Genomic DNA, 26,679 nt, shown 5'->3' with positions numbered 1-26,679 from the left:
GTACCGTGTTTGGGGTTGGGTGCAAGTACAATATGACGTCCAAGCTATAAAAAAAAATGAAAATAATATGTATTTTTAACTATACTTGTGACCGTACTATGAAAACACGGAAATAGGAAATAACAATAATAAAGCGGAAAGTCGTACCCTGTATACCGTCATTTGTACTTTGATAATGATTATTTCAATAGTATAAGCATTTGAACTTAATGTTTCGTGACACACACACGTTGACGCGGTTATTTTTTAAATTGATTCCTGGAGGCTCGAATTGTATGGATATTTTCCAAAGTCCGATATAAAAAATATTCAATATTCAATATACATGTACTTAAGACGCTTATACGAAAACAAATTAAATTTTGATAAAAATGACAATTTATTATAATTCTAATGGTAGCGACAAATCAAAGGATGATAATACATGCGCCAAGGTAAGAAGAGACAATCAAATTAAAACTGACCAAAATGGTCAAGAATTTCGACCATCGAAAAGGTTATCTTTCTCCGGTCAACAAGATGTCAGACAAAGGGTAAGTCTACAATAAATTGTAAATTTGAATTATTTTTTGTATTTATGTTACTTAATTGGACGTTAAGCAAACACCAATCAATCAACCAACCGTGACAATAATACGCTGAAATATTCACCCCTGTGATAATGCCCCATTTATGGGCATTATGTTTTCTGGTCTGTGCGTCTGTTCGTCCGTCCATTCGTTCTTCCGTCTGTCCCGCTTCAGGTTAATGTTTTTGGTCGAGGTAGTTTTCGATGAAGTTGAAGTTCAATCAACTTGAAACTTATATAGTATATAGGAAGCAAAGTCAACGGAATTGAAATATAGAGTCTCTGATTTTGCAATTCTCGAGAAAAAAAAACATCACATCAGGCTTCTTCTACTTCTATATATAATATAACGCAAGTTAAGATAGATTTGAATTTGAATCACATAAGAGCGGCAAAGTTTTAAACTTCAAACTTGCCGGTGCAATGTGCATCGTGAGAATTAAGAAATGCTTCAGTAAAAAAAAAACCAACAACGCGGGAACGAATAAACATGTTTAAGTTAAATAAAATAGAAAGACAATTTAAGATAAAAAAGAAATCGACATTTTTTTAAAAATCTTGCCGTTAGTTTTATTGTTTGGATTTTTTTTACTTTTGTCATTTTGGTGCTTTTGAATGCTTGGTATGAGCTATGTTTTTTGCTCATTGTTGAAGGCCATATGTAGGCCTGTAGTTTTAAACTTATACATCATTTTGTCCACTTTGTTGGAGCAATGTCTCGCTAGGTATAAAGGCATACAACTTCGGATCTTCTCAGATGGTTTCAGATACATTATAATAAATACAAATCAAGCAGTTATTTTTTTTCTTTTTTCAGAAATATAAAGTCAGCCATGACGTGACACCATCACCAACAGATTCTGAAAATGGAAATTATTATAGAAACTTGGCATTTTCAGCCTCATCACAGGACAATATACCTGCAAATAGAACTTCTACATTAAAATTAAATTTTGATGAAGACAATATAAATCCAGCCAATGATGATGTGTTTGTCATATCACATGCAGATAGTGCAGTGTATTCAGAAAAATCCAAAGCTAAGCGAGTGGAAAGTGCACGGACTTCGCCGTCGGACGAAAATCCGTCAAAATCGAAAATTAGGAAAATATGTTTAATAATAATGTGCGTAGTGATTATATTAGGACTTTTAGCAGGCATAACTGTGATAGTAGTGTTTTATTTTTTAAATTTAGGTAAGTGAAATATCATCTGAAACAAATGTTTGAATAGTACTATAAAAGTTCATAAAATACGTCAAAAATTCCTGTCGAAAGAATCCGGGATTTTTTTAACCGTCTTTGGGTTGAATATTTTACAAACCGGAAGTTACAGACGATGCAAACAAAAAAAGTAAAAAGTGAAAAGTGAAAAACTGTTTTGACGGGTAAGAAAAGTAACAAAAAAATAGATTAACTGCTCCCCACTATTCATTTAAGTAATATATTTCAAGCATTCTAATTAGTAAACTTTAAGGTTCATCATAAGGAATTGAAAAATATGGCCGTGTTTACACCTCAAAAATTACTATAGTATCAGTATGAGTACAGACAAACTGGTTGCTACATCATCACCTAAACCACCCGTGACGAAGCAATTAAGAAATAAGAATATTAATAGACAAAACTCATTAAGAGTTCTTCAGATTAATTTTAGAAGTTGTAAAAATAAAGTTCCTCAAATTGAAAATTTATTAACATCATCTAAACCAGATATTATTATTGGTAATGAAACTTGGTTAAACAAAGATGTATTATCTTCTGAAATTTTTCCAAACACACTATTTGAAGATGTATTCCGAAACGACAGGGTCGGAAAAGAAGGTGGAGGTGTATTAATCGCCATTAAAAAAGGTATTATTTGCCAAGAAGTATATAAAAGCAAAAATGTAGAACTTATTGCTGCCCAAATTAATATAACTGATACTAAATCCTTAGTTATTATTTCTGCATATAGACCACCAAATAAAAATGATATAGACTATCTTAAACAAATGATCATTGAAATTAATGAACTTAAGTTAAAATTTAAAAATTCCACCTTCTGGCTTGGTGGTGACTTTAACCTTCCAGACATAAAATGGCCTGAGCAAAATATATCTGGCTCAATGTATCCTAAGGAGCTGAATGAAGCATTTATAGATATGCTTAACAACTTAGGCATTGAACAAATGGTTGATTTTCCAACTAGGAAAGATAATATACTTGACCTTTTCTGCACAAACCAACCTGCATTAATAACAAAAATAAAATCTATACCAGGTATATCTGACCATGATATTGTTTTAGTGGATGCAATCTGCAAGCCCCAAAGATCTAAACAATCACAACATAAAATTTATTTATGGAAAAAGGTAGACATTAAAAAGATAAAAGACGTAACATCTCATTTTATATCTGAACTTATATCTCAGACTAATGAAAATTTAAATATTGACCAATTATGGAATAAATTCAAAGAAGGTAGTAATAAAATAATAGATGATAATGTACCAAGCAAAATCACTAAATCTAAATACACCAACCCTTGGGCAAATAGGGATATAGACCATTTATGTAAAAATCAACGTAAAGCTTACAACAAAGCTAAAAAAACTGGTAAACAAGAACATAAAGATAAATATAAAAAGTTAAAAGCTACTGCTCAAAGAGAAATAAGAAGAGCCCAGAGCACATATATGCAAGAAATAATTAGCCCCCAGTTAGAAGAAAAACCTAAATCTTTCTGGCAATTTATTAAAAGCAAAAAAACAGAAACATCTGGAGTGTCACCATTAAGAGGAAAGGATGGCTTATTGTATAGTGAGCCGAATACACAAGCTAACATCCTAAACGAACAATTTAAAAAGGCTTTCACAACCGAAGATACATCCTCTATGCCAAATAAAGGTACAAGTCCCCACCCCACTATGCCAGACATATTTATTAGTAATAATGGCTTATTAAAATTACTTAAAAACTTAAATCCACATAAAGCCACTGGCCCTGATAATCTGCCAGCATATTTTTTACATAATTTTGCAGAAGAATTGTCTCCATTTTTGACATTCTTTTTCCAAAAATCTATTGATACTGGTAAAATCCCAAATGATTGGAAGCAGGCTAATGTTGTACCTATATTTAAAAAAGGTGACAAGCATAACGCTATTAATTATAGACCAGTTTCATTAACTGCAATATGTTGCAAAATTTTAGAACATATTTTAACAAGCAACATAAGGAAACACCTTACAATTAATAACATATTAAATGATAGTCAGCATGGGTTTAGAAGCAAAAGGTCTTGTGAGACCCAACTTATCATCAGCATACAAGATCTTGCTAAATCATTGGGATATGGTAACCAAATAGATGTCATACTTTTAGATTTTTCCAAAGCTTTCGATAAAGTCCCCCATAAAAGATTAGCCCAGAAATTAGAATTTTATGGTATTAGAAATCAAAATTTAAATTGGATAAATGACTTTTTAGCTGACAGGCAACAGCAAGTACTATTAAACGGTGTAAAATCTTCAAAATTAGCAGTTGATTCTGGTGTCCCTCAGGGAACAGTTTTAGGCCCAACATTATTTTTACTCTTTATAAATGACCTACCCGAACATGTAACTTGCAATGCAAGACTTTTTGCAGATGACTGTTTATTATATAGAAATGTAAATAATAGTTCTGATGCACAATTACTTCAAAAAGATTTGTCTAGTTTAGTAAAATGGGAAGAGGATTGGCAAATGAATTTTAATCCTGAGAAGTGTTATGTAATTCATATTTCTAAAAAAAGTAAACCTTCAACTTTTGATTATATATTACATAATCATATTTTAGAAGCAGTAAAAGACAGCAAATATTTAGGCGTAACTATAAGCCATGATCTTGATTGGGGAACGCATATTGACAATATTACTTGTAAGGCAAATAAGACCTTAGGTTTTCTTCGTAGGAACTTAAAAAACTGCACACGTAAGGTTAAAAACCTTACGTACACATCACTTGTCCGTCCGGTCGTCGAATACTCTTCCCCTGTCTGGGATCCGTACAAAAAACAACACATCACTCAGGTTGAGCAGGTACAGCGTAAGGCAGCCAGGTTTGTCTTTAATGATTATAAAGACAGATCACCTGGAGCAGTTTCAAATTTAATAAAATCATTGGAATGGGAAAATTTAGAATCTAGAAGGAAGAAGGCTAGATTAACTATGCTGTATAAAATAAATTGGGGGTTAGTGGAAGTTCCTAAGGACAACTTAACAATTTCTGATAGACGCACTAGGGGGAAACATAAATTTAGGCAAATATCCACAAATAAAGATTTCTATAAATTTTCATTTTATCCTCGCACTATTTCGGACTGGAACTCACTACCTGAAGCAATAGGTATGTCTGACACCCTGGAATCCTTCAAAAGTGGCATATCCACTCTAACACTTGAAGGATCCACAGCAACTTATTAAACTTTAAAGCCACTGTACATAATGTATATATGTTATTGATAACGATTTTTCTTTGTCATATTGTTTTTAAATTAAGTCCATATGTACATAGCACACAAGTTCCGGGAAGTTTTACACTCCTACCTAGGAGTCTACTCCCGTATTCGGAAGAAGAAGAAGAAGAAGTACATCCAGGAAAGTTTTAAGGCATGGCAGGAACTAGATATATAAAAGTTATATGAAGTCTACGTTTCAGAAAATTAATAACTTACCTGCATTTTGATGTGCATTTTTTTCCAGTCTGCAGAAGATAGAAAAATAAACAAACACCCGAGTTTCATTTGATACGGTCCACTCAGTTACACAGTTTAAACCTGTTAAATCACCTATTGTTTACAGGTGTATATTGTCCATCTATTGTCCATTTAAATTAATACTACTCACAACATTGATTATATGAGGGGAGCTTCTCAATCGTTTTCACTACTTAGTTAATTTTTGCACATTCTGCAGGAACGAAAAAAAAAGGGATAGCAAACTCTAGAAAAGTTTATAACTTTCTGAAACATAAAATGCATTTAAAATTTATATATCTAGTTCCTGCCATCCATTAAAACTGTTGCAGGTGTATAGGTTAGTCTGTACTCAGAGTAAAATTTGGGGTGTAAATACGGCCATTTTAGCCAAAAGGTTATGATGAACCTTAACGTCCCACCCTGTTAATTGCTGTGACCAGAATTGCAGAAACAGAATGACTGATTTCTGTTGGGATTAATTTCTTTCTTGCTCTTCTTCTTCTCACTCATTCAATCGGATACATATAAATGGCTAATTTATAGCTTGTGTTACTTTTGAAGGAGAACGAATGACAATCAGATGTACACAAATTTTGAGGGAAATCAATATTGCATCACATTAAACATCATTTCATCAAAGACAAAAGTCAAAGATTTGTAAAGTCTATTGTGTTCTACCTATGCAAATCCTTAAACACATGCATAACAATAGAAGATACATGTATATACACAGGAGAACTATTATAATCTTATGAGAAGCAACATCACACATAAAGCGCACATCAGTGACATCACACATGCATTACATAAGACTGGAAGATACATGTATATACACAGGAGAACTACTGATGATCTGACTGATATCTGATGAGTTAAGCCTTTTTAAACTGATTTTTATAGTTCGTTCTTATGTTGTACTGTTATACCACTGTCCCAGGTTAGGGGGAGGGTTGGGATCCCACTAACATGTTTAACCCCGCCACATTATTTATGTATGTGCTTGTGCCAAGTCAGGAGCCTGTAATTCAGTGGTTGTCGTTTGTTTATGTGTTACATATTTGTTTTTCGTTCATTTTTTTTACATAAAGAAGGCTATTAGTTTTCTCGCTTGAATTGTTTTACATTGTCTTATCTGGGTCTTTTATAGCTGACTATATGCAGTATGGGCTTTGCTCATTGTTGAAGGCCGTACGGTGACCTATAATTGTTAATGTTTGTGTCATTTTGGTCTTTTGTGGATAGTTGTCTCATTGGCAATCATACCACATCTTCTTTGTTATATACTATAATCCATACAATACATGAGACTGGAAGATACTATAAACTTCATTACACATACATGACATAAAGCACAAATAAGCACCTGCATCACAATAAGGATGCACCAACCAAAATGAGTTTTACTCTGAACTAGACAAAAAACTTTAGAATATCAAAGCTTTAACATTATATTGCTCTGTTCATTGTTCTAAATTATAAACAGAGGAAACGGACAGCCATGTAACATATTATATTACAGGTACTCACTACTGACATGCAAACTTATATAGCATTACTGTATTTTTGCTTTGTTCCCAGCAGCTAGAAAAGAAAACACAGTAAAATTTCACTGGATTTTACAAGGTTTATCCCTTCTTATACATTTCTTAATACAACTGCTAATTATTGAGTATACCTGAAATAGACCATACATGCAATTGCAAGCTCAATGCATGCCTCCATCAAAAACTTTGTTTTAGTGAAAACTGTTGTTCGTTAAAAAAATAACAGATAAAAAAAAATGGTACATATGGCAAATTCTATAGGATTTATATCTGTATATGGATATAACTTATTATATAAATTGTATAACAAGTGAGTAAGTTGCCAGCTAAAAGTTATCAAAAGCTTCAGCAGTTTAGATTTACCTTAATTATTCTGATAGTTCATAGATCTCAACATATTTCATGCTTTTAATTCCCTAAGAAAAATAGTTATAATAAATTGTAGAAATACCAATACCACACCAACTCATTATCATTATATTAATTAATAAAAGCTTAGCAGTATATTGCTATACTAACCTATTCTGCTTGTTTCAGATCAAAACCCTGAGACAACTACACAAAGTTCTGTCTCTACAACTCAAAGTAAGTTATACAATGTTTTATTCAAAATACAATTAACAGATCTACTAAATAAACAATGTATTTATTTTTATTAAACATCTGTAGGTGGCGCAGTAGTATTTCCACAGGGATTTTTAAAGTGAGCACCACTTTCATACATTTTCACGGTGAATCACCTTTATGTAAACTTATTACACCCGTTTGGGAAAGTATATTCAGTGGATACATTGACTTAAGAAGGGTGCACAAAAGAGCAACCTAAATTCTGAAATCTTATACTGCTGCGCCACCTGAATGTTTCATACACTGAAAATCTAAAATTGTCTCTACCAGGTCTACAGATTATTAGCTCATTTTTCAATGTACCTTTCCTTTTACCATATACATGATATATATGTATCTTTGTGTGTTTCAATGGAACAGCTTTAATGTTTGTGTCATTTTGGTCTTTTGTGGATAGTTGTCTCATTGGCAATCATACCACATCTTCTTTTTTATATTGTATAACCATGATTTTAGTATTTTCTAACAACATGTTTTACAATATATTTTACATGTGCATCAAGGTAGCAATTGAAAAAAAATATTCAGGACAGTTTTGGAAAATCTGTCATTCCCTGCTGATCATGCTTGGTGTTTTCCTTTAAAGTTTCTGAGGAACAGGAGGTCAGGGAAGGCACTTTCATAATGTCCTATTTTTCCTGAATGATTCAAAATTTTCTGTTTATATAAAAAAAAAATATGACTCAGATTGAAATTTTCAAATTTCAAAAATAATTAATTGATTCCTTTCAAGTGCAACTTTTAATTAGAATACTTCCTCTGCAGTATTAATGTTGCATTTCAATAGTGACACACCACCAGCAGTGCATGAACTGACAGTCATGGCTGTAGTGTACATGTATAAGTAGTTCATTAGTAGTCTGTCAACTGTCTGTTATTAGTCTGTCAGTTTTTCTGTCCATAGTCTTAAGTATTCCTTAACTTGCTTAAGAAATCAGTTAGTACATGTAGTAGTTTGTCAATAGTCTGTTAGTGATCTATAAGTAAACTGTCTGTCAGTAGTCTGTCATAGCTGGTTCACAAGTCTATCATTAGCTTTGTCAGTATGTCAGTTGTTCAATGGAAGTCGATCCTTGTCTGTGACAGCAGTCTGTCAATATTCTTGATAGTTCATCAGTAGTTTGTCAGTAGTATGATATAACAACAGATTGTTGAACTCTCAGGCAATAATAATTTTTGTGAAAATTTCATTCAAAGATGGATAAACAGTTTTGTTAGATGTATAATGGTTAATAATCAGGTTGACAATAGCAAGAATTTCAATGTACATGTATCAAGAAATGGATTGCTCAAGTGCAGTGTTCTCTCCATCCCTTAAGAGATCAGGGCCCCACACAGCTTTATTTTTTTACATGATTCTATCAGTCTTAGCGCTGTTGTATTTTTTTTGTCTGTGGTGCTTAAATATTTAGTTATTAATTGTAAATAGGTAAAATTTTAAAAGTGACTTTTAGATATTAAATGCAGCTTCTTATTCTAATGCACCTATAGTAGTTCATCCTTTTTATAAAGTACAATCAGGAAAAACAAATTTAAAAGTGTATCCATATTATCATGATAATTTTGAACAAACCCAAAAGGATATAAATTTAACTTGATACATTAAGGATGAGTGTTCGTTTAAAGGGATGACAATTAGCTTGTTTGAGTTTTGTCTATTATATTGTTTAACATGTGTTTCAATGACATGATCTATTCTCATTAAGCCAAAATAAATAATGTATGTGTTTCCGATCTTTGAAAATAATAAAGTATGTAGGTCATGTAGGTAGGGATTTTTTTTTATTTTACTATATTTTTTTTACATTGAGTCTATTGGAGGGACATTCTCAATTTAATACTGCTTATTGAAGAATGACAACTTTTTTTAGGGTAGGCTATTTTTTAGCTGAAAAAATGGAGAGGATAGGGAAATAGGAAACACACATCTTTTTCGTTGGCCTTATGATTGCCATGTTTACCTTGTCATGTTCTCTGTGTGTTAGTTGTGGTCGTAACAAAACCTACATTTACATATAAAAAGTATTTTAATTGAAATCAGATCAGTTAACGTTATGATTCATTTCCTTTCTATTTGGTTTCTTTTATTCTCTTTTATTCTCTTTTATTCTCTTTTATTTGAAAATATTTTTTTTGTTATGGAGTCTTAACATGTAAGTCTGAATCTGAGACTACTACAAATAAACATGGTGCGGGAGTTTCTCACTGCATTGAAGACCTATTGGTGACCTAGCTTCTGCTGTTGTCTTTTCTATGGTCGGATTGTTATCTCTTAGACACATTCCCCATTTCTATTTTCAATTTTATTCAACTAAGATACCAGGATTAGATTTTATATTTCCACCAGACGCTTGTTTCATCTACAAAAATCTCATCAGTGATGCTTGAATAAAAAATGTTTAAAGGGCCAATTATTTTAAGTACGAAGTTGAAGAGAATTCAGAGCCAAAATTTCCAAAAAGCTTTCCCAAATATATATATACAGATAAATGTAATCTATTCCTGATACAATTTACGGTTCACATCGTAATCTCAATCTCAATCAACACTGAAATATGAACTATACTTGAAAAATATATAACAAAACAATCCTATGAAAAGGATAATGTCCTATGAATTACTTTATGCTAATTATTATCATCAATTTTGGCTAGGACTTATAGGTGACTTCATGAAGTAAACTTAGTCCCAGATTTTGGACAAAACATGTCATAGAATATATATAAGTACATACTATATACTTCACAAATACTTTGTAACCTCAAAACACAATAAGCCTTTTAGAAAATGATATTTCCTTTGTTAGCTATAGTCAATCTTTTGTTATTTTTAATCCAAGAACACAGTTTAAGCTTTGATAACAGAAAAACTATTTTTTTCAAATAAAGAAGGGAGAAACAGGTCTATGCTGTTTATTGGTTTAAGTATTTGACTTTTTGAAGAACAATACAACTTTTCTAGGAAATCCAGGCATATTTATGGTTATTTCATAGATTTTTTTTTATAAATTTTCACTTGTTCAATCATCCTATAAAATACTCATTAAGAATAAGAGGAGATTTATTTGTTATTTATGAACATATCTACAAAGTTGACTGTTGAAAAATAGTTAACAAGTTACTGAAAACATGTTGATATGTGAATGTGCCTGGCTCTTAAGTAAGTAATCAATGTTGTTTGGTCAAGAGTTGAATATTTTCTGATTGTTGTTTGGTCAAGAGTTAAATATTTTCTGATTGTTGTTCGGCCAAGAGTTAAATATTTTCTGATAGTTATTCGGCCAAGGGTTAAATATTTTCTGATTGTTGCTTGGTCAAGAAACTATTTTTTTCGATTATGTTCTCTTTATATTCATTCCATTGATTATTTAGGAATTCCTTTTACAATCAATTGTCAAACAGACATTTTTTACTAACTTTAGCTTCATATGACCCTTAATTTTTTTATCATCATTCGTCAAACCTCATATTGCAGTGACTGTTAGCATCTAATGGAGAAAAATATTTATTGTTAAAGTCAATTTAACCATTATTTCATCAAACAGGGTATGGGCTTTGCTCATTGTTGAATGCCGTACAGTGACCTATAGTTGTTAATGTTTGTGTCATTTTGGTCTTTTGTGGATAGTTGTCTCATTGGCAATCATACCACATCTTCTTTTTTATATACCCCATTCCCAGCCTCATCAATGTAAATAAAGTAGAACATGAGGTAGCTCTACCTTTCTCAAGGAGTTCTTGTTTCATGTTTATACAGCGTCATTCACAACACCTATTGAATTTGTTATAACATTAGAGGAGTGAAATTAAGTACAGGGTCTTATTTCACAAATGAAGTATCACTTTGAATGTAACTGCATAATCATAGTATTGTAGACAAAAAGATTATTACATACATTTATTATTGCCTTTTTTGGAGAATGGACAAAATTGGGAGAATAATTATGATATTGCATTTTCAGTTAAATCTGCATCTTATAAATGCGATACTCACCCAGTCACAGTAAACCAATGATAAAAACCTCACTATAATTTTTCTAAATTTACAGTATTTCAATTCAAGAAATTTAAGCTAGTACATGCAATTTACACCATATAAAATACTCTTGATTTTACAATAGCTGTGTCAGACTCTGAGGCATATACCTGACATTGTCACTGAATGTTCATTACACATGATTTATACCATACAAACACTCTTCAATTAATAATTGTTGTGTCAGAGACATGATATAATAGTCACTAAATGTTTTATTTTATTTTCTAGGTAACATTGTTTTAGATAGTAGTGTGAAGCTGAAGAATGATTGGTCCAATCAATTATATAATTCTTCATCAGATTTTTATAAAACTTTGTCACAAAATTATACACAAGAGGTATGTATATTTATATTTTTACTTTTAAACATAAATTAGTTTTAGACAAAATATTAATAAAAAGTATCACTGCTAAACTGTAAAATTTTATGCTTGTCTTTTTTTCTTAGAAACATCGTGCATGGATAAAAATTTAAACAAATTGACAAAGTTAACGACTTTATCAGTCTCAGCTCAGACATGAATAAGTCTAATTTTACTTTTGACCCATATAATAAAGGTTTTAATTCATATGTTACATGAATTATCTCCCTTTAAGATAAATATCAATATGACTTCAAGAAGTATACTTAAAGCTAAGATATTTGACCATAATCAAACTGTTCAGATAATTAACTTCTTGAAGTCAATAATTTACAAAAATTGTCTTTTTACAAACTAGTGAACAAATATAAAAGGTCAAGCATCAGCATGAATTTATAACATGACAATTGAAAAGGCATTTATTTGTCTCCTGAAAACTTAAAAGAGAGACAGGAAGACGTTAGGAAGATTTTTTACGTTTTACTGATTTTTTTTTCTCGTTTGAACACCGTCTACAGTAATTAAGGAAATTGGATGATAGTGCTTCCCGTTTATTCCATTCATTCTTCAAATAAATATTTTCATTTTGCTCAGGGGCTGTATTGCTTATATATTAATGCTGTAATACTATCAAGACATTGGGGAATGAAAAACTGTTAACAGTTCAATATAATTTAGAGTTTTTGAATAGTATGGCTAAATTTAACATACATATTTTAAAAAGTCAATAGAAAATTGAATTCTCCTATGAATTGTAAATAAACAGTGTTGTAAATTGATATTTCATCACATTAACATTTATGACTTATGGTAATGTTATGCATAGGAGATGAATGTGAGACAATACTTATAACCAATATATGTCAAAGAAAATACCCCTTAATTATTGTTCTGGCCTTAAAGTCATAAAACATTAGAGTCAGTTTTTTGTACTCACTCTCCAAAATCAACCAATCAAAATGTTAGATTTCCTGTTGCGAGCATGTTTTTTGTGCTCCAACCACTGAGCAAAGTTTTATGACTTCAATCCCTGTATCAATACAGTTTTTTTTTTAAATCTGAAGAATAGTATGAATAATTTAAATAGTTCTAAAAATGATGTTGATGATAGATTGCAGTTTTAAACTTTAAGTGACAAATTAAATGCATATATAGGACGATAACATGGCAATGTGATATGAACTTTAACCCTGTTTTGTACAATGGTAGACTGGGATGCTGAAAAAATCTTTGGTTTGACCTGGAATGGTATCGTAAACAGATACTTCTCCCACTCAAGACAAACAAAACCACATGCCTTTTTTCCTTCAAATGATTCGTTTAAAAAAATACTTTGAGTGATTATTGTTTTATAAATGTATATGACATATTTAATTTTACAAATAATACTTAACCTTTGCCATATGTAATCTTTCAATGATGTCTGTTTGTATTTGTCTTTCCAGATTGACAATCTCATGCAAAATAGCAATGTATCACAATATTATCTTGGTGTCAGGGTACTGGATTTCAGGTAAGTCGATGATTTTATTTTATGTGTTTTCAACACCCCCTTTGGGCTATTTCATGGTGGCCAGTTTTGATTGATGAAGGAAGTCAGAGTGCATGGAGAAAACCACAGACCTTAGATAGAAAAACTGACAATCCTAGTCAATTAATTGGAGTCGAGTTCACTCGCAAGTGTTGGGTTCTAACTCACAATCACAGTGTTGACTGGCTAGTGATTACAGTAGTTACTACGTAGACCACTCAGCACTGAGGCCCCTTTTAAACGATATGTCAATTCACATAAGAAAAATGAAAAGTTTAGACCATTTAAAAAAAAAATTGCATCACTTAAAATTTAGTCACATGAAATAGTTTTAAATGAATTTAAGCCACATGAAATTGAATGACCTGAAATTGGGTTATGATTGAGCCACTTGAAATTGAGCCAGGTGAAATTTTTTAGATTGTGGTTTAGACCACTTTTAGCCACATAAAAATTGAGTTACCCGAAATTTGGGCCACTTAGGATTGAGCCACATAAGATTGATTTACTTTAAATTAAAATAGGCCATATGAAATTGAAACATGAAATTGAGATCAAAAGATCATTATTTCACAAAAAGGAAATCCATTTTATGTATTTTTCAATGGAAAAAGAATAGACAAAAAGGCACAACTATTTGCTAGTCAATCAGATAATGAGCTTGTCTCAGACATTTTTAACTTAATTCAAATATAGATTCAAATTCTATTTTTAGGACAATTTTAACAATACTTATGAGTAAGAATCTTGTCTTTGAATATTAGTTGTCTACTTTACATTTTTTTATTTGACTTTTAGCCCTGGCAGTATCTTTGTCCATTCTGAGATCTCATTTGGACCAGATGTGTATTCAGAAACATTATTTTTCGATGTTTATGATTTATCAAATGGTATAGAAGACATTATACGATTAGAGTCGTCATTAGGAAAAACATCACTACTCATAGATACCAGACAGATTTATGTCAGCGGTAAGTTATGTTAACCTTAGGAGGGGCCTCATTAGGGAAAACTTCTTTACTCATAGATACCAGACAGATTAATGTTAGTGGTAAGTAAACCTCAGCAGTCGCATTATCTAAATTATTGAAATTCAGGAAATACTTTGGTTTCATTATTATTTGTTGGATATAAAACAAGAAGATGTGGTATAATTGCTAATGTCAATGAGACAACTTTTCACAAGAGACCAAGTGACAGAAATTAACAACTATAGGTCAACCAATAGCTTTCAACAATGAGCAAAGCACATACTGCATAGTCAGATAGTCATCGTGGATTTGGTGGTGAACCACAAAATTAAATGTTCCATGAATATCAAATTTTTTATAGGCTTGTGGTGCAGTCTTTTGCAAAACCATGACATTAATTATCCATGAACATGTAAGTTTTCCTTAATCCACGAAAATAATAACCAACAAAAACAAATGAATCCACAGTAATATATTGTTATTATGAAGGTTATTATGAAGGTAAATATACAAAGGAATCAACATTGAAGTTCGTAAAACTCATATTTCTATTTTGTCGTGTAATGATATACTAAAACATACACAAACTTCCAAATTAAAACAAATTGGCGGAAATGTTATTTAAAAGAATTTACATTGATGAATGCACATATTAAATATTTGAGTGTATAAGTAGGAAATAATTATTTCATGTCGTGCTTAACTTTTTAGTTTAACATGGGTAGGCATTATATTATATTTGTCAATATCTTTTGATTAAGTATTACTAAATTGCATTTAAAATTCAAAATTTATTTTCATTCAAATACTTTATAGATTTCAAGGCCTACCTATAAAACAAGGGTAGAACAGGGAAGGCCTACATATACAATAAGGGTAGAACAGAGTCGCTTAGTTTTCTCTGTGAAAAAAAGCCACTTAATTAACACAGTATTAAATACCAACACCAAGTACTCAATAGGGGAAAAACCATCAACAAAATTAGTTAACATTTTGCAGAATTTTTAACAAATGATTTTCTTGCAATTCTTCCTTTTTAGTAGCTGCAGATTCAAATATTTAAGAACCTCTGAGGATTGATTCTGCAGCAACAATAACAATAAGACTTTGTAAACAATATTAAAGTAATTTTAAACTAATCAGCTCCATAAAAGTTGATCAGCACATGCAAATATAAAAATTATAAAATATTAGCTGTAGCTGAAAAAAAATATTTTTCATTATGCAATTTATGTGTACAATGTATTTTTCAGGTAAATGTATATCATTGGATTTTAATGTGTGTTCATCATTTTATAATGCAACAAGTTTCCCGAACTTTTATAAACATAAAACTTATGCGGATGCAGTGACCTACTTCCAGAATGATTTACAGCCTGTGATTGACAGTGGTTGTTCTAGTCTGACCTCATTATTTCTTTGTGGACTTAGTTTTCCAAGTTGTAATAAAGCAAGACAATTACTGCCATGTAGAAGTGTTTGTAAGCGTAAGTATAATTAGTGATACCATCCATTAATTTCTTTGAGTGATTTGCCATACATCCACTTGGACTGCAACTTTATATAAATAACACATAGCTGAGAGGGTGATAGAGCAGATTGGTACCCGGAGAAAACATTGTCAACCGCGGCGAAGCCATGGTTGACAATGTCTTTTCGAGGGGTTCCAATCTGCTCTATCACCCTCTCAGCTATGTTATTTAATTTATTATACTGAATGTTCTGTTATTACTGTCGATTTTTTTTAATTCAAAGTAATAAACTGTGACATCTTGTACATAACCATCCATATTTAATAAAGCGCACACTTGATCAAACGTCTCCGTGAAGGGTAATAGAGTATTTGCCATAGGATAGTGTCGTATTGATTAAAGCGCACACTTGATCAAGCGTCTCTGTGAAGGGTTATAGAGTATTTGTCATAGGATAGAGTCATATTTAATAAAGCACACACTTGATCAAGCGTCTCCATGAAGGGTAATAGAGTAAATTGACACCCTCATATTAGCCAATCAAAATCTGGCATTTTGACATGAAGTATAATAATATAATTTAATTTTGCTTTAATACAAATATGAAACAAAAACATAAGTCTCTATTACTATTGATAAGTATTATAGAACTTTCAAAAAATGAATACAAGCTTGTACTATAATTGTTAAACATTTCATTAAAGGAGGTGTCGTTGAAATTCTGTAATATTTAAATCTTATCAGAGACATTTTATGTTTCAGAATACAATATAGAATGTTCAGACTCTATAGATTGTTTTCAGTTTGAGGATTCTACCGATCGTAACATATGTCTCAGTAAGTTTGAATTTTATATATACATTATTATTTTTATAATGGAAAACAATGTGCAAACCTATGATTGTATTGGATAAAAACTGCAATTTTTATATGTGTGTATGCAAATCAAATTTCTTGGTAGTTGGGTCTAAATATAGCACATTATCCAAAAGACTCAAAAAGTGAAAAAGTATATATAATTTTGTATATTCAACTTGTTGATAGATAGATATAAACTGTAAGTAGCCCAAATGATCAACAAGATAAGATCTACAAGTCTACAAACAAGCCATTAGGTCCAAATCTTAAATCTTTGTGTTACTGGAGTAATTGGAGTAAGTTGTTCTCCCTTTAATGGTGATTTTTGATTCAGCCATGCTTGAAGTATGTGTCCACTCCCAATTACGAGATAGTGAAAAATTCTAAGTTACAGAAATGTCATGAATATAATAATATATTTATAATGCTTGCAGAAACTTTATACACCATTTTAATCATTAAATGTCAACTTTTGAGATGTTATTTGTCCTTAAATTAAGAAAAGGTTGGGCAAACAACTTATTTATTTTAGATAAACACTTGCATAATATAGTTCCTTAGTAAATTGAAATTTATATTTGTTTTCATTAACTGTAGCCATGCCCACATCAACAACAACAAAACAAACAACTGCCATGACAACAGAAGACATAACAACTACCATGACAACAGAACCTACAACTGCCATGACAACAGAATCTACAACAACTACCATGACAACAGAACCTACAACTACCATGACAACAGAAGCCACAACAACTACCATGACAACTACAGAACAGACAACAACAGTAACACCAGAACCAATATCAACAACACCAAAAGGTTTGCATTGAATTATCAGTTATTTGGTTGAAATGAATGTGAAACGATAGATAATTGATCAGGGGAGGAGATAAGGTAAATTGGAAAACAAATATGACAAAGAGTAACTAACAAAAAACACTGAATATCATGACTAAAGACAGATACAAATATAAAATGTGTCAGTAAAACATGTTTAGTACTCAACCCTTCTGATTGACCTGGGACAGTGGTGTAAAAACACAACATAAGAATATACTAAAAATCAGCTGTAAATTGCTTAACTTATCAAACTAGCACAAAGCACAAAAAACAACTGTTGGTTTCCCTGTTTGAATGGTTTTACACAAGTCATATGTTTTGGGATCCTTTATAGCGTGCTGTTCAATGTGAGCCACAGCTCCCTATTGAAGACCATACTTTGACCTATAATGGTTTACTTTTACAAATTGTAACTTGGATGGACAGTTGTCTCATTGGCACTCATACCACATCTTCTTTATTTATATCTATTTAGTACATAAAGTTTCGATCTGAAAGTACTAAAAATTACTGAAAGCTAGGTCAAGTCCAATAACAATTGTGAATAAATCATGGTCTATATAACGATACAATATTGTCTGAAATGTATATCATAACCATGATAACTGTATAGAATGATATCAGTATTTTTTATTTCCAGCACTTTGTGAAGATGTACAAGCAGTTCAGTGTCAACGAGTTGGTATAAACCAGACAACATTTCCTAATCATTTTGACCAGAATTCTCAGTACGAAGCTCTGCTGGTTTTTAATGAGTTCATCAATGACACATGTTCAGAGAATTCTACCCTGTTTTACTGTGCAGCATTGTTCCCCAGGTGTGACGAAGGAGCATTAGAAAAACCGTGCAAGGATTTGTGTTTAGGTATATATTATATGTTTGAAAATGTTGTGTGTGTCTATTTTATGGTTAACATTTTTACTTCAGATGTATCCTACGTTTAACTGTTTATTTAAATGCATGTTATAAAGGCACAGACTACAAATAATGAACCCACCATTGCTTGAAAAGTGAAGAGAGACAGACAAAACAATTACAAAAAAGACAAAAAGTATACAAAGTACTATATTTAAACTGAACACCAAACAACAGAAGCCTGACCAAACATTGAGGCTTAATCTCAGGTGCTCAAGAAGGGTAAGCAGACCATGCTCTACATATGACAGCTCTCGTGTTCCTCATGTTTGTAAGAGGATGTCACATTCAAGGAACAGAAAACTGGATGAGACTTGCAACAATTGAAAAACCCCTTCATTATATGACTTATTTAAAAAAAATTAATTGAAATATGCAATAAGTATATCATGAATATATCTAAGAATAACTATATATTTTTGAATCTTTAGAATATTTCATTAAAAACAATTTATTTTATCAGCGGCCATGAGAGAATGTGGTGACAATGCACTACAGCTTTTCACTGAGAAAGACTGTAACCTGTTTAACGATCGATACTGTGTTCGTCCATTACCCTCACCTCCAACACCAACAGAAACATCAACAACACCATCAACAACATTAGAAACTACCACTTCAACAGGTAAGGCCATGAATAAACTAATCATAGATACAAGGATGGAAATTTTGTATTTGCACCAGACGCCTGTGAGTTTACAAAAGACACATCAGTTACGCTCAAATAGAAAAAAGTTAAAAAGGCCAAATAAAGTACGAAGTTGTAGAGCATTAAGGACAAAAAATTCCTAAAAGTTGTGCAAAGTGAGTGTTAACTACTACATCTTTTGAAAAAAAATAGGGTAGGTAGGTATGAATATTGAGTCTATGGGGGGACATTCTGACTTTTACAGTGCTTATTGAAAAATAACAAAAACAACTTGTGGTTAAACTATTTTTTTCCCTGATAGGAAACACACATTTTTAGCTCACCTGGCCCAAAGGGCCAAGTGAGCTTTTCTCATCACTTGGCGTCCGGCGTCCGGCGTCCGGCGTCCGTCGTCGTCCGGCGTTAGCTTTTACAAAAATCTTCTCCTCTGAAACTACTGGGCCAAATCAAACCAAACTTGGCCACAATCATCATTGGGGTATCTAGTTTAAAAAATGTGTGGCGTGACCTGGTCATCCAACCAAGATGGCCGCCACGGCTAAAAATAGAACATAGGGGTAAAATGCAGTTTTTGGCTTATAACTCAAAAACCAAAGCATTTAGAGGAAATCTGTCATGGGGTAAAAATGTTTATCAGGTCAAGATCTATCTGCCCTGAAATTTTCAGATGAATCGATTAACCTGTTGTTGGGTTGCTGCCCCTGAATTGGTAATTTTGAGGAAATTTTGCTGTTTTTGGTTATTATTTTGAATATTATTATAGATAGAGATAAACTGTAAACAGTAATAATGTTCAGCAAAGTTAGATTTACAAATAAGTCAACATGACCGAAAAATCTTCTCCTCTGAAACTACTGAGCCAAATTAATCCAAACTTAGCCACAATCATCTTTGGGGTATCTAGTTTAAAAAATGTGTGGCGTGACCCGGTCAACCAACCAAGATGGCCGCCACGGCTAAAAATAGAACATAGGGGTAAAATGCAGTTTTTGGCTTATAACTCAAAAAACCAAAGCATTTTGAGGAAATTTGACATGGGATAAAAATGTTTATCAGGTCAATATCTATCTGCCCTGAAATTTTTAGATGAATTGGACAATTGGTTGTTGGCTTGCTGCCCTCCAATTGGTAATTTTTAAAGAAATTTTGCCGTTTTTGGTTATTATCTTGAATACTATTATAGATAGAGATAAACTGTAAACAGCAATAATGTTCAGCAAAGTAAGATCTACAAATAAGTCAACATGACCTAAATGGTCAATTGACCCCTTAAGGAGTTATTGCCCTTTATAGTCAATTTTTAACAATTTTCATTAATTCGGTAAATTTATGTAAATTTTTACCAAACATTTTTCTCTGTTACTAATGGGCAAGGTTCATTATAGATATAATTGTAAGAAGCAAGAACGTTCAGTAAAGTAAGAACTTCAAACACACCACCATCACCAAAATACAATTTTGTCATGAATCCATTTGTGTCCTTTGTTTAATATGCACATAGACCAAGGTGAGCGACACATGCTCTTTAGAGCCTCTAGTCTCTAGTTTTATTTGGCCTTAGGAACATCATATCTCATTATATAACTTAATTTATGTAGGGAAATCTAAAAATACATGGATCACTTCTGTTACTTTAAAACTATTAATTCAAAGAGTTTGCCCACAATATTTCATAAAGGTTTTAAGACAAAGGTTTCTTATATGTCAGGTAATGATATGACTATTATTTTTACTTGTAGATAAGTGTGTAGCTGTACAAGCCGAGGTCTGTCATCCAGTTGGTTTAACTACGACAGCCTTTCCTAATTTCTACAGCCAAAACAGCCAAGATGAAGCTCTAAAGACATTTAATAGTTATATCAATGATAGCTGTTCAGCTAATGCTACGCTGTTTTACTGTTCGTCATTTTTCCCCCATTGTGATCAGGGACACAAACAAAATCCGTGTAAAAGTCTGTGTTTAGGTAAGAGGTAATGGTTAACTGTGGATTTTTGTGGATTGAGGAAAAAATATATTTTCTTGGATTTAGAATTTGTAGTTTTGCCAAAGTCAAAAAATTACTTTGTGGAATATTTAAATTTGTGGTTTCCCTATACAAGCGAAATCAATAAAAATAGATATCCTAGCAATAATAGAACATCCACAGTATATCAATGAGAGGAAAACAAAAGACTTGAAAATTAGTATTCCATGATGCATATATTAGAGCATTTTGAAGTAAGTGCAAGGACTGGTCTGTTGGGAGTTGAAAAAGTGTGTATAATTTTGGGTGTATAGATATAAGAAGATGTGATATGAGTGCCAATGAGTCGGCTCTGAATCCAAGTCACAATTTGTAAAAGAAAAACCATAATAGGTCAAAGAATGGTCTTCAACACGGAGCCTGGGCTAACATGGAACAGCAAGCTATAAAGGGCCCCAAAAATGGCTATCATAAAAGCATCCAAACTGGAAACCCAAGGGTCTAATCTATATAAAAAACAAGAAACGAGAAAAACTTATTGAACACTTACACCTACAATAGTAGAAGGGCATTATGTTTTCTGGTCTGTGCGTTCGTGCGTCCGTCCGTCTGTTACACTTCAGGTTAAAGTTTTTGGTAAGGTAGTTTTTGATTAAGTTGAAGTCCAATCAACTTGAAACTTAGTATACATGTTCTCTTTGATAAGATCATTCTAATTTTAATGCCAAATTAGAGAATTTATTCCAATTTCACGGTCCAGTAAACATAGAAAATGATAGTGCGAGTGGGGCATCCGTGTACTGTGGACACATTCTTGTTTTTAAATCAGGATTCATCTTCATATTAAAGTTACATGTTCTTTTCCTAAAATGAATGTAATATTTGCCACTGAATGTTAGAAACCAACTCATTTAGCCAATTTTTAATTTTTATTTTCCTTTTATAGCTTCTTTAAAAGAATGTGGTTCTTCTGTGCGACTTGCCAGCCAGGAAAGCTGTAACAGTGGGTTCTATCCAGAACAGGACTGTGTAGAACCACTTCCTTCACCAATATCAACACAGATATCCACTACACCATCAACAACAACTCAAACTTCAGGTAAATATAAAATATTGGGTCAATGTCAGGAATATATTACCTTTTTCGTATGTGGCTTAGAAACTATGAAGAGCCTATTTGTCTCATGTTATCTTTATACTGGAACTAACATTTGCTTCAACTCTAAGGTATTTAACAGATGTCAACACAAAAGTAACACTTATTTTCCAGCCCTTAATTACCCCCTTTTTTTTAGAAGAAAAATGAACTGACAATACTGATATGAAATCAGCATTGCTCAAAGTAACATTTTTTTTCACTCTATGTTTTAAATGAAGACAACAAGAAATGTGCTATCTGCAGTAGCGATACCAGTTACTAAAAATTCAATGAATCTACAGTTCTATAAAGGATAGACATCTGCTTGTATCATATTGATATCTAGTCTGGACCTTGTTTGATATAATTTTCTCGCATTACAGAAAATATTTCATGTCATAGGCCAAAAACAAGACACTTTATTGCTATTTGTCCGCCATTACTGAATATCACACAGGTTCCCATAAAATTTTGACGTCATAAAACAAAATATCTGACGCCAAAATGGAAAAGTGATTGTTGTTAACGTCAAAAGTTCAAGCGGCCAGGTCAGCCGGGATAAGCGATAAGGTGTATTGTTTTGCAAACATCATTAATTCAGATCAATTGGTGCAAAAAGTGAGATAAGCTTGAGTTGAATTACGGAACTCTTAAGTAGAGTTTATGTTTAATATGTCACGTGTGTCAAATGAATGAAAAAGATATTTCTTGTGTTTATTTTTTTTAGGTACATGATTTTGAAAAATTATTACTTTTGGCCAGAACAAGGTCTCTATATTTTTAATCATATTTTTACTATTTATGCACTATAATGGAAATTAACAATAAACTGATTTTTTTCCATCTTTTCAGATTTGTGTGAAAAAGTGGCGTATAAAGACTGTCAACAGTTCAGTAACTCCACGATATTCCCTGGCATGTGGAGTAGTACAAACCATGACATGGCCGTACAGGTTATGTCAGCCTACCAATGGATTGTAGATATGCAATGCTCAAGTTATTCACTGAAGTTTTTCTGTAGTGGAGCATTCCATCATTGTGATAAAGGGGTTAAAAAGCTTCCGTGTCGTAGCTTGTGTGAAGGTGAGTGTAATGGTAGGGGGTGTGGTGTGTGTGTAGTGGAGCATTCCATTACTGTGATAAAGGGGTTAAAAAGCTTCCTTGTCGTAGGTTGTGTGAAGGTATGTGTAGAACGGGGCATTCGTTGATTTTTGTTGGTACTTATTTTGGTGGATTGAGGAAAACTCCCTTTTTCATAGATATCTTATTTCATGGTTTTGCCAAAGTCTGCATTCAAGTCTATGACTTTGTAAATTGTTGAAACATTTAAATTTGTGGTTCACCTGCATCCACAAAATCCTCAAAAATTGGTATCCAACAAAAAATTATGAATCTACAGTATATACTATTTTTTATTATGAGTTTAGAATTAATGACTGTGAAAATGAAACCCAAGAATAAAAAAAATGACCACATTAAATCATTATTGAATTCATTTTGTAAAGTATAAAGCATTTTTCAGTTAGGTTTTATCATCCAGAAGTAGTTTTCAAACTTTCTATTTTATACACTTGAACCCTGATCTTGGCAAGATAAGTTTGATTCTTGATCCAAAGAGACAAAGATTGCTAATTTTCCTGCAGAAGGTCTCTCCTGATACCCTTTATCCAACATTAACAATAATAATTGACTGCCATGATATTGCAAGGAATGATGAAATGGCATTTATCACAAGCAGTCAAAAGTAAAATCACAAAAATACTGAACTTAGAGGAAAATCTAATCAGAAAGACCATAACAATCACATGGCTAAATCAAATGACAAAACACATCAAAGACAAATGGACAAGAACTATCCATTTATGGTAATAGAACACTTTGAAATTATCTCTTGACAAATTGAGTTTATATTTTCAGTTGTTGAGAAGGACTGCCAATTCCAAGGTTTTTTTAATTGTACTTATCTGCCAGAAACTGATTGTGTTCCCATGGATACAGAAACACAGCTCCCAAGTAAGTAATTAAGTTATAAAATGAATTATAGGAGATACAGGTCTATGTCAATTCTTTGTCTGTAATAGACGGATGTTTACAATAATTTAAGACTTAGAAAGTGGTTTATACATACCTGTATATAAAAATAGCTGCAAATCATATAATATTTTGTTAAGCTGCAACCACTGAATGATATGATCTCACCAGAACACATATTTGTAATCGATTTTATTTACAAAAAGTTGATGGAACTATTGTCCACCAAATTTAATGTATGAATGAAAAAAATTATTGACATAGATGTCATAGAAATTTGTGATTGTAAAATAAGGACTAAAACAGGAGATTAATAGTTACAATTTTATGAAATGCGTGCACACTTCTAAAATGTGAGTTTTCATATTTGCATACCAGATGCTTGGCAATTTTAACAATTATATAAGAGTTGAAATTGTTAACAGTATTATTTGCTGTGATAGCCGTGTATATTAAAGTTTTTATTTTCTAGATTGTACATTAACCGGACAAGTGACCTGCCCTGATGGGTCTTGCATTATGTCTGAGTGGATGTGTGACGGCGAGGCTGATTGTTCAGACAAATGGGATGAACTAAATTGTAGTAAGTGGGTTTTTCCAACTTTTTTTTTTTTAGAATTTTCAAATCAATTCATTGCTAAGAAAATTTTCACTTCATATTGCTGTTTATATAATAAACAATTTCCAAAAATCTGTAGTTTATTTGCATCTGAGGCATGAGGGGGATAGGAGGGGTCCTGATCCCGAAATCCCGGGCTTAAAAACATGAAATCTTGAGGTCCCGAATTTAAATAAAGTAAATCCCGACGTCCCGAAATCAGAAAAAAAGAATTCCCCAATCCCAAAAGGGTCAATCCCGAAATTTCAAGCTTAAAAACACCCAATCTTGGAGTCCCGATAAAGGTCCCATGCCCCCTCAGACACGGGTTGGCAACATCAAACATATTATTGCCTAATTGACCCATTATACTTCTAACTGTTCTGAATAGTCTTGTCATGTGTATTTGTTGCAGTGCCAAGTAATAAATTTATTTGACGAAGTTCTAACCCATTAAATTTTTTGTAGCTAAATGTTCTGCTGAGCAGTTTACCTGTCATGATGGAACTTGCATAGATGGATCTAAAAGATGTGATTCAGTGACAGCATGTCCTGACAAATCAGATGAAAGAGATTGTGGTGAGTTATCTCCCTTGGCAAATTAATTGAACAAAATCTGGTGAGTTATCTACCCTGACAAATCAGATGAAAGAGATTGTGGTGAGTTATCTCCCTTGACAAATTAACTGAACCAAGTCTGGTGAGTTATCTACCCTGAAAAATCAGATGAACGAGATTGTGGTGAGTTATCTCCCTTGACAAATTAATTGAACCAAGTCTGGTGAGTTATCTACCCTGATAATTTGATGAAAGAGATTGTGGTGAGTTATCTCCCTTGGCAAATTAATTGAACAAAATCTGGGGAGTTATCTACCCTGACAAATCAGATGAAAGAGATTGTGGTGAGTTATCTCCCTTGACAAATTAATTGAACAAAATTGGGGTCAGTTATCTCCCCCTGATATTTTGCTGAACGTTGTGAGTAATCTCTAAAGGAATGAATTAATCTGCTGTGTGTTATTTCCAACTTGGAAACAAGGTTATCAATGTTGTAGATAATCATCTCCCCTAGCAGATCAGAATAAAGAGATTATTGTGAGGTATTTCAATGAAAAGTAAAAATAATGAGATTGCAATGGGTGATCTCCCCTTATAATAATTTATTGTATGCTTATGAAGTGATATATACCATTGCTCCAATGAGGCATTTTAAATTTAAACAAAATGGTGTGAGAAAGGAAAATGAAATAAAAAGCAATTAATCTATAAAATAAAGATGTTATGCTTGAAGTTCTCTACCGTAAACAAATGAAAATATCAGAAAGTATTTTGTAATACTATTCAGTGAACCAAAGATACAGTTATAAAGTCTGTAGGTATTAGAATATGTAAATTAAATACAACGGGTGATACATAAAGATAAAAAGACCACATCTTGTATTTTTACGAAGAGTTGAAGGTACCCTATGCACTAACGCATTTCAATTAAAAAAAGTATATGCAATCCTGCCAAAAGTTGTCATCCTGATCATTGAAAAGGTATTCAGTATTGTTTGTCCACTAGTTTTGATAAGGTACCCTTTTCACCAACAATTTCAATAAAAAACCAAAAATCATCTGCAATCATTTCAACAGTTGTCATCTTGATAATAAAAAAGTATTCAGTATCATTTGTCAACTAGTTTAATATTGTGTTTTCTATTTGTAGTACGTCTGAATGAGCAGATACCTGGTGTATTGATGGTTAATTACAAAGATTACCATATACCATTTTGTTATGACAGTTGGTTAGATGCCTTAGGTTTTCATACATGTACATATGTACTTGGCAATCAGTAAGTATC

General features: G+C 32.2%; 1 protein-coding gene across 1 annotated transcript in view; it reads left to right on the top strand.

Moving 5' to 3' along the window:
- Positions 1-223: 223 nt before the first annotated feature.
- The window catches only part of LOC134689699 (uncharacterized), a 46,456-nt gene continuing 20,000 nt past the window's right edge, over positions 224-26,679 (top strand). Inside the window, exons 1-18 of the mRNA XM_063549666.1 lie at positions 224-533; positions 1,386-1,764; positions 7,372-7,419; positions 11,728-11,837; positions 13,307-13,374; positions 14,191-14,363; positions 15,617-15,850; positions 16,598-16,672; positions 17,291-17,518; positions 18,180-18,404; positions 18,919-19,080; positions 20,844-21,068; positions 22,015-22,167; positions 23,059-23,289; positions 24,124-24,219; positions 24,710-24,820; positions 25,304-25,414; positions 26,544-26,670. Of these exons, the coding sequence (XP_063405736.1) occupies positions 372-533; positions 1,386-1,764; positions 7,372-7,419; positions 11,728-11,837; positions 13,307-13,374; positions 14,191-14,363; positions 15,617-15,850; positions 16,598-16,672; positions 17,291-17,518; positions 18,180-18,404; positions 18,919-19,080; positions 20,844-21,068; positions 22,015-22,167; positions 23,059-23,289; positions 24,124-24,219; positions 24,710-24,820; positions 25,304-25,414; positions 26,544-26,670 (2,918 nt within the window). The 5' untranslated portion in view covers positions 224-371. The remainder of the gene's footprint in view (positions 534-1,385; positions 1,765-7,371; positions 7,420-11,727; positions 11,838-13,306; positions 13,375-14,190; positions 14,364-15,616; positions 15,851-16,597; positions 16,673-17,290; positions 17,519-18,179; positions 18,405-18,918; positions 19,081-20,843; positions 21,069-22,014; positions 22,168-23,058; positions 23,290-24,123; positions 24,220-24,709; positions 24,821-25,303; positions 25,415-26,543; positions 26,671-26,679) is intronic.

This window comes from Mytilus trossulus, chromosome 11 (genome assembly GCF_036588685.1).
Source record: "Mytilus trossulus isolate FHL-02 chromosome 11, PNRI_Mtr1.1.1.hap1, whole genome shotgun sequence".
Classification (NCBI taxonomy): domain Eukaryota; kingdom Metazoa; phylum Mollusca; class Bivalvia; order Mytilida; family Mytilidae; genus Mytilus; species Mytilus trossulus.
Note: the sequence above shows the minus strand (reverse complement) of the source record. Positions and strands in the feature narration are given on the sequence as shown.